The sequence below is a fragment of the Pantherophis guttatus genome, chromosome 5, assembly GCF_059756535.1.
Source record: "Pantherophis guttatus breed Tessera chromosome 5, ASM5975653v1, whole genome shotgun sequence".
In the NCBI taxonomy this organism is placed as follows: domain Eukaryota; kingdom Metazoa; phylum Chordata; class Lepidosauria; order Squamata; family Colubridae; genus Pantherophis; species Pantherophis guttatus.
In genome coordinates, this window is record NC_142067.1 from 46,464,165 (window position 1) to 46,477,860 (window position 13,696).

Sequence of the window (13,696 nt, forward strand, 5' to 3'; positions counted from 1 at the left end):
AATCAGAATATCACTTCTTGCAATCAACACCAGCAAAATCCTCTGAACTGTAACAAATTTTGCTAATCAAAACCCTCAAATGCTGCCAACTAAAAGTCGTTCGATTGGAGGTAATTATAAATCTAAAAAATAACTTCGTAAGTTACATTGATACGTTTACTGACCATCATGATCAGAAAAATTGTTTAGGTCATGCATCAGATAAAGTCACACTAATTTAATAATACAGAGGAGTACACAAAAATATTTCGTATTTTTTATTTCTGAATTTATAAACCGCTTCAGTCACATTTACAATGCAACAGTTCTTGTGATTTATTTTTTGACATTTAAGTATTTGAAAATAGTTCCATGTCTTTTAATTTATGAACCTGGACATAAAAACAAGATGTATACTTCAATATTTATGACAGTATCAGCAGCCTGAAAATACCAGCATTTTATTGGAAAGAATGGAGTGTTAACAATTGTTTGTCTTCACTATTTTCTATAACAGCATTGGTTAAACTTGGTCCTTCAAAATGTATTCTATGGAATGGTTAAAAAGCTTTATCCTGCATTGGATTAGCAGTAAAACCTTAACGTGTGGACAGTTTATGTGTATTATTATTATTATTATTATTATTATGCAGTAATATGAAAAACGTTCCAATTTCAAAACATCTTCAGCTTTAAATGCCCCATTTAAAATTTTTGAAACAACTTTTCCTGTTTTCCAGAAGTGTTCTGATGCCATTTTAACCATAGTGGAAATTCTAAACGCCATCATATTTTTAAAGGTTAAAAATAGTCTGCTTTGAGATCAAATTTTCAATATGATTGGAACAGTATTAGAACGCTCAGGCAAGTCAAGATAATTTGTCTCCAGGTTAAATTGCTTCAGTTTAAAGTATTTTGCACAGGTATAATTTTAACCTGAAACTGAGTTATTAGGGGAAATTAATGTATTTACTTTATTGCGATGTAACACTACATTTTCACATAGACGTATGAAAGTGTGGTGATCTTGAACTGTGAATTATTGGAGCAAGCTAATTTCAAACAGTGGTTATGAAGAAGGCATGTTTCAGTATGCCATAATTAGGATTAACCGTAATTTAGGGTTAAGGCGTAACACTAAACTGCAATAAATTGAAAACGGAAGCAATTAACTTTAATCTCCTCATGGCCTTGCTGGAGGAAAGGGGAGCATATGAACCCAAGGCTCATTTTTATAACACTACTCAATAGTTTTGTACTATATCAAAAAGGGTCATTCTGTCATATAATCAGCAATGGTTAACTAGTGCCATCTTCTATATGGGAAGTCATCGTGTACAATGATTGCCGCTTATTAAATCTGATATTAAGAATGATAGCTCCCCAAAGTTTATGGTGTTAATGAACACAGACACAGAATTGACAGTACCTAAAACATAGTCAGGCTTGAACACAATGTTAAGAAAAGTGCTTTTAAATGCCATTTAAAAGGAACTTCACTGATATATATTAATACTGCTTCATGTCAGGCCAGGCCCAATCAATACAAACTCCTGAGAAATATCAGGATACAATACCAACACTATTGTCATCATTACTCTCAAATTATTTTGTTCCTTATTCAAGTAATGAAGTCTTGAGGTTCTGTTCATTATTAAAGCAGGACAATAAGATAAAGTTTCAGAAATGAAGCTTCTGATCATTGGCTTTCTTTAAATAATGAGCTCACAGTTCTCCTAATTCAAGCAGAAATGAAATATTTTTAAAATCCAATTTCTGAATCTCTTCAATGATGGGGAGGAACTAATGTACACTGAAAGTCCAGCATCATGCAAATAGAATTTAGTTGAACAAATAGAATTCTGCTTTGTTGATAGTATTAAAAAATAATAATGCAAGAACACTGAAGTTCAATTGAAATTTGTCTTCCGTAAATGCCTGTTTGGGATTTCCACAGCACTAACTTGAAGAGGCCAAGATCCCCCAACAATTCCTGCTTGGATTGCCACCCCTGTTACAACAGCTAGGTCTGGATCAATAGAGGTGTTAGGTTTCTTTCCAAAGAATTCTGTAATAATTTTACGTATTTTTGGAATTCGGGTGGAACCTCCAACTAATACAATCTCATCTACTTCTGCCTTGTGTAGATGTCCTTCTTTCAGTACCTGTGCAATGGGCACAAGGATTTTCTCAAAAAGGTCGTCATTTAATGTCTCAAAGAGTTTTCGAGAAATTTCTGTTTCAAAGCTAATTATTTTCCATGTGCCATCAAGAGATTTTGAAAAGCTATCTTTCCTGTCCTCTTTCATTTCAGTTTCTGAAGAATTATTTTCATGCATGTTATCCTTTTGCAAATTTTCATGCTGGTCTTTCTTCTCTGGCATAGTAAGAGAAATTTGGATTGTTGAAGAAGTATGAACTGTCAAATTTAATTTGACAGATTCTACAGCCTGCCTCAGTCGATGTATTTCTTCTTTTCTAGAGGGCAGAGAGCCGTATGTGTGATGGATTTCATTGTAGAGGTATTGCATCAACCGTTGATTGAAGTCCTGCCCACCAAGTTTGTTGTTCCCTAAAAGACAAAATCTATATATATCAGATAACTGATAGGGCAATAGATATAGCTTGAATAACATTTAACACTTGGACATGAGTAAGATGTCTCAGTTGAATAGAGCATGTGTTATGCCTGTCATGGGCTAAATAACACTATTCTTGCTAACCTAGTCTGAAAAGAAACTATTTAGTTGAACCTGTAATAGGCCATCAATCACAGCCAGCAGTCCATATTTGATAAGATGCAATGTCAAACTGCAAATACATTACATCAAAATGATATATAAGCTATAATGTGTATTTAACTATAAACTGTTAACCTTATTTGTGTGAATAAAGTATGGTAACTGTAATACCACTGACAGAATTTCTGTGGTTAAGTTCACATATCCTGCTAAATCATGGTTTAAAACACCAGAGAAACTGGATTGACACAATACATAAAACAAATAAAAAAAGTAGCATAATTAAAGCAATGTTTCCATGTGTTTTAGGTCTTTTCACATATTATGACAAGAAATGCTGGATGGAAGAAGCATGTTCTCTGCATTCAGTCATTATTCATACATGAACTGTAATGTAGACAGATGTAAGTGCTAATTTAAAACAACTGTTGCACCTAATTAAATAATATAAAAGCATTTCTTTACCTGCCATAGCTCGAGTCAGGAACATTCCTCCTTGTTTATTTAGCAGGGAAACATCTAAGGTCCCTCCACCCAGATCTACTACCAGAACATTAGATACATCAGCCTTGTGAAGGCCATATGCCAATGCTGCAGCAGTGGGCTCATTAATTACCCTCAAAATTTCCAGACCTACAAAGATAAAAATGTATTTTCATTTTCCAATATTATTTCATATAGTCAACAAAATATATGTTCAAGCATAAACTGTATATTTTTTGTCAAATATGATGATACTATGAGAATTTAAGCAAAAACTTAAAATGTCTAGTTTTGGAACTCTTTCCACAAATTAATGAGCATTTAAAATAGAGAATATTCTATTTTGCATTTACAGTGATTCATTTTAATCATTCAGGGATTTCACTGTGGCTTCAAATTCTGCAAATAAAACCTATGGTTTCATTGCTGCTCCAGTTTAGGTCCCCTTGAAAACTGAGTTTAAGAAAAGTGTGAAAAGTATGTGCATCACCTGCAAGGCTAGCTGCCTTGATTGTGTAGTTGCGCTGTCTTTCATCAAACTCTGCTGGCACTGAAATAACTGCTTTGGAAACCGGCAGTCCAAGAAAATCCTCTGACATCCTTTTCAATTTCAAAAGAAGCTGAGAACTAATATATTCTGGTGTTACCCTAATAGTCTCATTGGTTATAACAGAAAATTCAGCAGTTCCTTTGTTGTTAAGAATCTGAGAGAGGGAAGAGGAGCAAAAACACAAAACTATTATCTAACATGGGCCCAGGTTGCATATTAAGTATACAGTATTTATTTTATTTAACTGTAATTTGTTTCTGTTATGTGGAAAATAAACTATGGTTTATTTCTGGCAAAAAAATGTAATTAGGTTAATACAATGTTCAACACTTGCTTGCATTATGTATGTTCTCCAAAGCTCAACTACTCTTAATCAAACTGTATGTTTCAACAAATTCCCAAGTAAAATGAAACTAACACCACCTTTGCTTGCTGGGTATAAACACAACTGCTGTAAATTTGAATGAATACTAGTTATGACCAGTTGCTTACAGATTCAAAATAAGAAAACAATGATTTTGACAAGTGCAGATGATTAGGCAATTCTTTACAGGTAGTTCTCAATTTACAACCATTTGTTTAGTGACTGTTCAAAGTTATAAGGCACTGGAAAAAGTGACTTACCATTTTTCACACTTACCATTGCAGAAACAAATAATAAAGGACTTCTTAATTGCCTATAATAATTTTTTTGTAGTTGTTATTTCTGCCAAAAGAACTGCTAAAAATGAGGGATCCTTGGTGCTCTCTGAACTTGGTTGTTTTTCTTGCAAAACAAGAAAAACATGCAAAACATGATACCTGATATGCACTGATGATGTTACCTAGCTTGGGTAATGAAACATCTGCAAGAAAACAGAGAACACAAAGGACCCTTCATTTCAACACTGAACTACAAATATTTTCCTTTGCTGTTAAAAGTATTAACTGAAAGGTTCTCTAAATATCTGCATTTTCTATATTTATTAAAATCTTAAACAACTGCCTATTAATAGAAATATGTTCAAATTTGCAGAAATACTTTCTACTATTGTAGAATTTGTGTCAGCATTTTTTTTGTATGTATCGGTGTGCCTTTGGGTCAGTCTGGACTCATGGTGACTGCCTTGACTAGTCCCTGAGGTTCTTAGCAAGATTTTAGGAAGCAGTTTGCCACTGCCTTGTTTCTAGGATTGGCCCAAGGTCTCTCTGCTGACTTTGTGCCTAAGGCTTGATTAGAATTCATGATCTCTCCGTTTTTAGCCAAATGCCTTAACCACTACACCAAACCATCTCTGTTTTCTTAGGGATTATTCTGACCAGGCTGCCTAAACTTTCGCATACAACTGTATCCACCAAATCTAAATCTAATGTTCTATTTAATTTATCATTTATATCTTTCTTGTATTAATGCCTCTTTCTTGCAATTCTGCAGAGCAAAAGTCAAGAGCAGCTAAGAAAGGCAAGACTTTTGCATGCACATTCTAGGATGCTCATTCGCCTTGACATCAGATTTTTCACACAAATATACTTTGAGCAGAAAATATAAGTGAAAAATTCAACTGCAAATGCCAAACTACATAATTGCCTCCCAAGAAGTATAAGAAAATGCACATTTCATAAGTGGGAAACTAGTGTTATATTGTAAGAAATGCGTAAGAAAAATAATATAATCTATTAAATAAATTACCTACCACAAACCAAGAACTTCACAGTTACCCAGGAAAATATCCTAACACCCCGCCTCAAAATAATAAAAATGAAAAATCCCACAGAACACAGAAGAGCAGCACACTTCATTAAAGAGAATTAAACTGTTACACATACATAATCCTGAAAAATACTCACACACAAATAAAAACTCTTCCCAAAATACTCCTAAACATATAAGTAAGGACAATGCATTTACAAACTCAAAGTAAAATCATCCCTTATAATTACTAAAATACCTGAGTTACTAACTGGACACTGGCAGAGAAAAGGGAAGAAAAATAAGAATCTTGTTGAACATGACATTAGGGCTTTGTGCATCTGGAGTCAACAAATCCTAATTTAATGATGAGTGGAACCTTGTCAAAAGTTGTCAAGGAAAACAAAACTAAACTTACAAGAAAATGATTAAAATCATAAGGTTTATTCCTTGTAAGCAAACCTACCTCTGCACTTTATAAATACCATTCATTTTGTATGGGAACTACATGATGACAGAATGTGCTACGGAAACTTAATTATAAAGAAGTGTCTGATCTTCCATTATTTACAGCAAGAGATAAACAGGATGCATACAATGTAATCCATATTAAACACACATATTCAATACAATTGATAATTGAATTGAAACTTAACAAAAACATTAAGTTTCAGTAACAGTAACATATTTCATAAAGCAGCTGGACATGAAAATCTTCATAAAATCTAAAGCATTTCAGTTTTTCCCCAACAAGAAAGTGCTTATTTGAAATCATCCGTAGGCAAGTAGTAAATAAAATGTTAATTTTACCTTAAATGGATATCTGCTGCTTTCACTTAAAAGTTCTTTTGTGGTGAAGATCTTTCCTATAAATCTCTTGGCATCATACACAGTATTCTGCGGATTTGCATCTGCTAATTCTAGTGCATCATATCCCACACACACATCATTCTCAGTAAATGACACTATGCTTGGAATGCTATTGTGTCCATTTTCATCTGGAATCACTTTCACCTGTCCTTTACCAGGAAGGAACACTCCAACTGAACAATATGTAGTACCAAGGTCAATCCCTATTACTTTTGGCGTGGGCATAGGTAAATACTGTTGGGCTAGATATCCAGCTAGTAAAAGGGTCAAAATAGCAGAACCTAAAAAAAAAGAGGGTGGGGTGCGTGGGGAGTGATTAAAATCAGCTAATTCATTCCAATATAAATAAATGTATCATCTGTTTCTTCAACATAATGTATTATTGTATTTTATTATTAACCTCTTTTTCTCCCTTATCCAAAGTACAGAACTTGTTTGGAAAGCTATAAATTTCTTTTGCATTTATAATGAGCATTTCACAATCTGCTTCCTGAACTATACAACGGATTTCTACTATTAGAAAGTACACATTTGAATACAAACATTTTGAAACTATGCTAGGGATTTTAGAAACGGTTAGCCATATAATTAAACATTCTTGTAATTACTTGAATAAGATCTGTCTGTGTCAGAGGATAGAACACACACACACATTCCTAAACATTGCATCAGGGGGAGGGAGGAAGAAAGCACAAGGTGTTTTGCTTCCTCTATTCCCAGATTAACAAATGTTCTTTTTTCCCTGTGGCTTTGTCGATTTCCACTAAGATAAATGTAGAGAAAAATCCGCAAATAATAAATTTTGACAACCTCTCCCTGCATTTATTTTAGTTTAAACCTCAGAGCACATTACAAGGACCCGTTTTCCCAACTTGATCTTTCATTTCCTTTCGAGTTCACAAGCAGAACAGAATGGTGATCATTCCATTGTCACCTGACAGCTATTTGTGTCTACTACCACTGAAACATCTAATCAGCTGCCATGACTAATGGTGGCAGAGCCAATTTTTTGGCACATTACGATCCTGAACAGTGGGTTTCAATTCAAATACCTTACTTCGGCTGCCTCCCTAGGAGGGAAGGGAGAAAATTATTATATTCACCGAAGGGAACGATGTACTATATAAAAGCTCCCCAATGAACAGACACTTACCCAACACCGTCATTTCCCCGGCCATTTCTAACAATCTTGCCCTGGCGCGTCCTACAAGGACCGGCTGTTACTCCGCTACCCGACTTCCGGAATCATTTACCGCTTTGCTGACTATACCTTAGTTTCTCGTGAACGGCTTAGAAAAACCCTCGCGTCGTGCGGGTCATGCTGGGAAGTGTAGTCTCATTCGCCTAAGACTCCAATAGAGTTTGTTAGTAAAGAAAACTACGATACCCAAGCAGCAACACGCAGATTACAATGGCGCCTCTTGCGTGAAAGGCGCTCTCCAAGACACGTCACCATTCTCCACGAAGGGTCTGATGGGAAGGGAAGGAAGTTTCCCGGTGATGCAGTGTGAAAAGGGCAGGTGTTTTATACTGCGTTTCCTGTTTCTCGTTTCTTTGCACTGATGTTTTCGGGATTTGGTGAAATCTTTGTAGTTGCTGTTCTTTCTAATGGCTAAATGGTTGTAAACACTCCATCTCACCATTTCTTAAACATTAGCGTACGTATTAAAGCTTTGCGATATAAAAAATACATTGTGCCTTCACTAACCGTTTGTATAAATGTGTATCGTCTCCGGAAAGCGTTCAGGGCTGGACTTTGGAAATCTGGATGTAAGATAATTCCAACGGTGACAAGTAGTTAACATGAATATCTTCTGTCTGCTAATTTTTTTGACAAATACATTTTGTATTTTGTTTCTGTCTCATTGGGGTACTAATCAAACTAGATAATAATGATTGGTGTCAACCATCCTCTTTTATCTCTTTATTAAATTGCACAAGTCATTAATAGAAATGTTGAAGAATATAGGACTCAGAACTGAAATGTGGCTTTCCCTAATCAATAGGCTTGGTTAATTGCAAGAGTAGTGATAAATATGCTCTTAAAACACTTGTTTTGCCATCAAGCCCAAACTTAGTATGCCAATCAGAATGCCATGGGATATGTTAACACATGCTTTGCTGAAAGCTAGATATAATATATCTTAATAAATTAAATACAGCTTTTGCAATCTATTATGAGGTGTGATGCTGCTTACACGGCTTCAAAAACAGGTTGGACAAATTCATGGAAGTCACTGTGCTAGCAATCTGGATACCTGCCACAGTCCAAACTCAGGCAGAACTTTTAGAAGCGAAGAGTCCTGTTTACCTATAGCTAAACACACAGCAACTATTATATATTTAAGGCTTGATAGGGCTTTAGACTAGCAATTTAGAAACAAATGGCAAATCCAAGAAAAAGAGACAAAATGAGGTGGAAGTGGAATTCAAAGCACAGCACAAGAAGGCAAACATGGCAGAGCTGAGGCTTGAAAAATGGTTCTCTTAAGGGGGGTTGAGCCCAATAAGTAATCCACACTGAGCTACCTAAATGCCCAGTTGTGATATATTGCTCATTAGAGTCTACTCTTCTGCCCATCTGCTTTTGTTGTTTTATCCTTAAATCACCCCTCTTACTTAGATGGTGAGTGAATCTCCGAGTCTATCAGGTGTTTGATCTGTTTCAGGCAGGCTTGAGTTATTGGATTTGACTATGCTAGAATTGTCCCCTCTAAAACAATTATAGCTTTACTTCCTCCTTCTCATCAGAAGAGCCATAATATCACTGCTTATATGTTGCCTCATTTTTTGATGGTAATATTTTTAATGGAAGAATATGTTTGATCTTGAGGAAAATGTACTGATTTTGAATAATCACTACATTGTTTAAAATTTATTATATTAATTTCTTCATGATATGCTGTAAAATCTTTCAATGAATTTATACCAGGTTGACTATTCTATAGTCCCCTGCATTTTCTCTCCCCACCCCAATTTTTTTAAAAAGTGGAAATAGCATGTATTCTCCATTCATTTTTTTTATTTCACTCATTATCCAGAATTCTTCAAAGATAATACATAAGAGTATTATCAAAAATCAGCAAGTTATTTTAGTACCTTGGGATGAAAATGTTCTGTTCTGAATATCCTTACAGACACAAATAAGCTTTCCTGGGACAACTTTTTATCAAAATCACACTTCAGTCATGCTCCTTCACTTGCTCTTCACAATTGTTTCTTGGAACAATACTGTTATTGCAGAACATTGAGCCAAATGAGGGATGACAGTTCTGCCTTTTCTGAGTTAATGGTTTATTGAGCAAGTAATACAGTCATTGGTTTCCTCTCTTTTATTTTAAGCAAACAAGAAAGATGTCAATTTAACAAGCCATTTAGAGAAAATGATATTTGTTAACTCCAAATATCCATTAATTATAAATTACATTTGTAGCAATTTATGTCAGCTTTGTAATTATATAATTGATGTTTTATATGCCACATTTCAATTTAATAAATTAAACAAATATTTTAAATTGACAGAAAAGATTAAATTGAAAGAGGCGGTGGTGAGGTCTCTCCTCAAGAAGCCTTTCCTGGACCCGGCAGTGTTATCAAATTAAGGTTGTTGAGAGTGTGGTTACGCGACAGCTCCCCCAGCACCTGGATGAAACGGTGTATCTGGATCCATTCCAGTCTGGCTTCAGGCCTGGGTACAGCATGGAAACGGCATTGGTTGATGATCTCTGGAGGGCTCGGGACAGAGGTTGTTCCTCTGCCCTGGTCCTATTAGATCTCTCAGCGGCTTTTGATACCATCGACCATGGTATCATGCTGTACCAGTTGGAAGAGTTAAGGGTGGGGGGCACTGTGTTGCGGTGGTTCTCCTCTTTTCTCTCCGACCGGTTGCAGTCTGTGTTGGCAGGGGGGCAGAGGTCGACCCCGAGGCACCTCATATGTGGGGTGCCACAAGGGTCGGTCCTCTCACCCCTTCTGTTCAACATTTATGTAAAACCGCTGGGCGAGATCATCTGTGGTTTCAGAGTGGAGTACCATCAGTATGCTGACAACACTCAACTGTACATCTCCACCCCGGACCACCCCAATGATGCCCTTGAAGTGATGTCCCAGTGCCTGGAGGCTGTGTCGATCTGGATGGGGAGAAACAGGCTCAGGCTCAACCCATCCAAGACCGAGTGGCTGTGGTTTCCGACATCCCGATATAGTCAGTTGGTGCCACCACTGACTATTGGGGGCGAATCGCTGGCCCCCACGGAGAGGGCTCGCAACTTGGGCATCCTCCTGGATTCACGGCTGTCTTTAGAACAGCACTTGATGGCCGTGACCAAGAGGATTTTTCATCAGGTTCGCCTGATTTGCCAGTTGCATCCCTTTCTGGATCGGGACTCCTTAGGCACGGTCACTCATGCCCTCGTCACTTCCCGCCTGGACTACTGTAACACTCTCTACATGGGGCTCCCCTTGAGGAGCACCTGGAGGCTCCAACTGGTGTAGAGTGCGGCCATGCGGGTGGTTATGGGAGCAACATGGCGTTTCCATGTAACACCTTTCCTGCGTGAGCTGCACTGGCTCCCGGTGGTCTTCCATGTGCGCTTCAAGGTTTTGGTTACCACCTTTAGAGCGCTCCATGGCTTAGGACCTGACTATCTACGGGGCCACCTGCTGCCACCAGCAGCCTCTCACTGGCCGGTACGCTCTCATAGAGAGGGGCTCCTCCGGGTGCCGTCAGGCGCACCTTCCGCCGCGCTCTTAAGACCTTTTTATTCCATCAGGCTGGCCTGGCCTAACTTTCCCTTTTTCCCTTTTAAAATGTAAATTTTAAATCTGTTCTTAATTATTGGGGTGTTTTAAATCTGTCTTGGGCCAAATTGTTTAATTCGATTTTATTTTGCTTTTAAATTTTGTATTTATGTGTTTTATCTTGTGGCTGTTCACCACCCTGAATCCTTCTTGAGTAGGGCGGTATATAAATCAAATAAAACCTAAAAAAACCTAAACCTAAATTACATCAATTGTCCAGACTGCTTAAGAAGTAATGGAGTTTGTCAGTTGTTTGGAAGACTTCTCCAAACAGAAATTTTCATAGTGTTCAAGAGTAAAGTGAATGGAATTGAAGCTTTATCGTACCTGAAGAAATTTATGATCCTCTGCCATGCTCAACTTAATTTTTCTAATACCATTTACCATGTCTTACTCCAATTTCCAATTGTACGTACTTTTGATCTCTTCCTCCTTCCATCTTCTACATGTGCCATTTTTGTTTTCAGATATTTACTGATCTTTTTCTGCAAACTTCTTGTCTTTAATGTCTTTCATCTATTTTCTTCTTACTGGAATTGTTTGCAATTATTTATATTCTGTGGTACTCGTCTTGAATTGCATTTTCTGTTAGCTAATCATTCCATGCAATCCAACCTGTCATTATTCTAAAATAATAATTTATTTTTATCAATTATAATTTAATAAACATTTTTCTTGAAATTTGAAATACACTGAACCTTACTTTCCCTGTACTTTATTTTTCCTTAAAATTGAGAAATTTCTCCTAGTACTTCTTCTATTTCTTCGACCAAAATGTTTCCATTATTCTTACTGATTTTTTTTAATTGTTTACATAAATAGTCTATGAAAGAAACAAATTTTTGTCCATCTACCATGTACAGTCTGAGATTCTTTTCATCTCCAATTGCATAGGAAGTAAGCTTATCATTTTTTGGCCAATTACATTTTTTTCCAGTCTTTATGAAATGTTAAGTCATTTATTTAGAGGATTTATATGGCTGCCCATGCCCATTTTGTATAATTAATGCATAATCCAGATATTACGGGTCACAGCAGCATTAGATAGCACAGTCCCATTATACAGAAAAAAGAATAAAGCAGCTGTTACATTTATTTTCCACTAGATGTCAGAATACTGCTAGACATTGAGGTACAGTATGTACTATAATAAATCAGCAGATTACTAATATGAGGCATCATCATTTTCTAATTATATATTTAATCCTCTAAATATAGCAAATTCACTGCCTCTGAAATACCTTTAGAACTTGACAGTGCAACACATTCTTTCACTTTCACAATAATTATTATCTTTCAAAGGATGAATACCTTTCTTTTTTAATGTTAGTGACCACCAGGAGGCACAAAAAAAATCAGCTTCATTAATGCAGTGCCTCCTGGTGGTCACTGTAATTGAAAACCACAAAGAATATACACTGTAAAAGAGAATGAGAGTGGAAGTCATATAAATCCCCATGTCATGAAGGCATGATATATCTCTGTGCTCTGAAAGTTTAAAGAAAGATGGATTGTACAGATAATCCTCAAGTTATGACCACTCTGAGTGACCACTCAAAATTATGAGGACGCTGAACAAGGGTGACCTATGACCAGTCTGAAGATGTGGCCATTGTAGTCACATGATAGTGAGCAGATGCTTGGATACCAGTCACATGATTATGACTTTGCAGTGAGCTTTGGTCATGCAATTGCCATTGTCACCTTCCTGTTGGCTCCCCACAAGCAAGTCCTATGGGGAAACCATAAGATGGTTGCAAGTTACTTTAATATTTCACTCCTGCTTTTTCTCCTGAGGAACCCAACTACAGAGGTCATGATCTAAGGGATCTCATATATTGTAGCAACCCACTGGGTCACCACATGTATTGCCTGCAGCACCTCTCACCTGCCCCAGCTCCATAGTGCATGCCTGCACCCAGCACCTACAAATGCTCCATAGTGTCCACCTGTAGTTCTTGCTGACCCACCTGCAGCCCTTGCTGGCCTATGTGCACTCCAAAGTGCCTGCCTACACTTGTACTTGCCTAGAGCAGACTAGAATCAGTAAGATTCAGTAAGATAATAATATAAAAGCAGAAAAAAAAAAGAACACAAACCTGTAATTTCTAGCCATGCATAAAATAACACGGTACTAAAATGATAAGTGAAAGTGTTAATCACAAGAATATAGTAACTTCTGGAGAACATTAAAATGACTGAGAATTCTTAGCTAATAGTATCGGGAATCAAGATTTTCTAGATAGCAGTTAAGGAAACTAACAAATTTAAAATAAATCATGAAGGCTTATTGTTTAAGTAAAGGCTTCTATTGGGCATGAAAAGGCAATCTCATTTTTCCTGCCTCTCTATATCATAGTGAAAGAAACATTAATCAAATCAATCAATAGAGGTAGTTTAAGTACAATGATAATAACCACTAATTCCATCAGTGTCAGACTGTAAGCAGAGCCAATCAAATGGAGAGATTTGTTTGCCTATAAAAAGATTTGTAACACCATTCCTTCTCCAGGCTTTGCCATCTAGTGCTGAAATTAGTAAAATCATTTTGCTTCAATGTAATGCCGTCTTGGTCTCTGATTTAATATGGCTCTTTGGGGGAGA

At 36.6% G+C, this 13,696-nt stretch overlaps 1 protein-coding gene across 1 annotated transcript; it reads right to left on the bottom strand.

Annotated features, from left to right (window-relative positions):
- Positions 1-290: 290 nt before the first annotated feature.
- Positions 291-7,767, bottom strand: HSPA13 (heat shock protein family A (Hsp70) member 13). Its single transcript, XM_034408133.3, has 5 exons — positions 7,446-7,767; positions 6,233-6,573; positions 3,694-3,907; positions 3,186-3,353; positions 291-2,551 (listed from the first exon to the last, which is right to left on the bottom strand). The coding sequence occupies exons 1-5, from the start codon at positions 7,468-7,470 to the stop codon at positions 1,890-1,892; spliced, it is 1,410 nt and encodes a 469-aa protein (XP_034264024.1). The 5' UTR covers positions 7,471-7,767; the 3' UTR covers positions 291-1,889.
- Between the last annotated feature and the right edge of the window lie 5,929 nt (positions 7,768-13,696).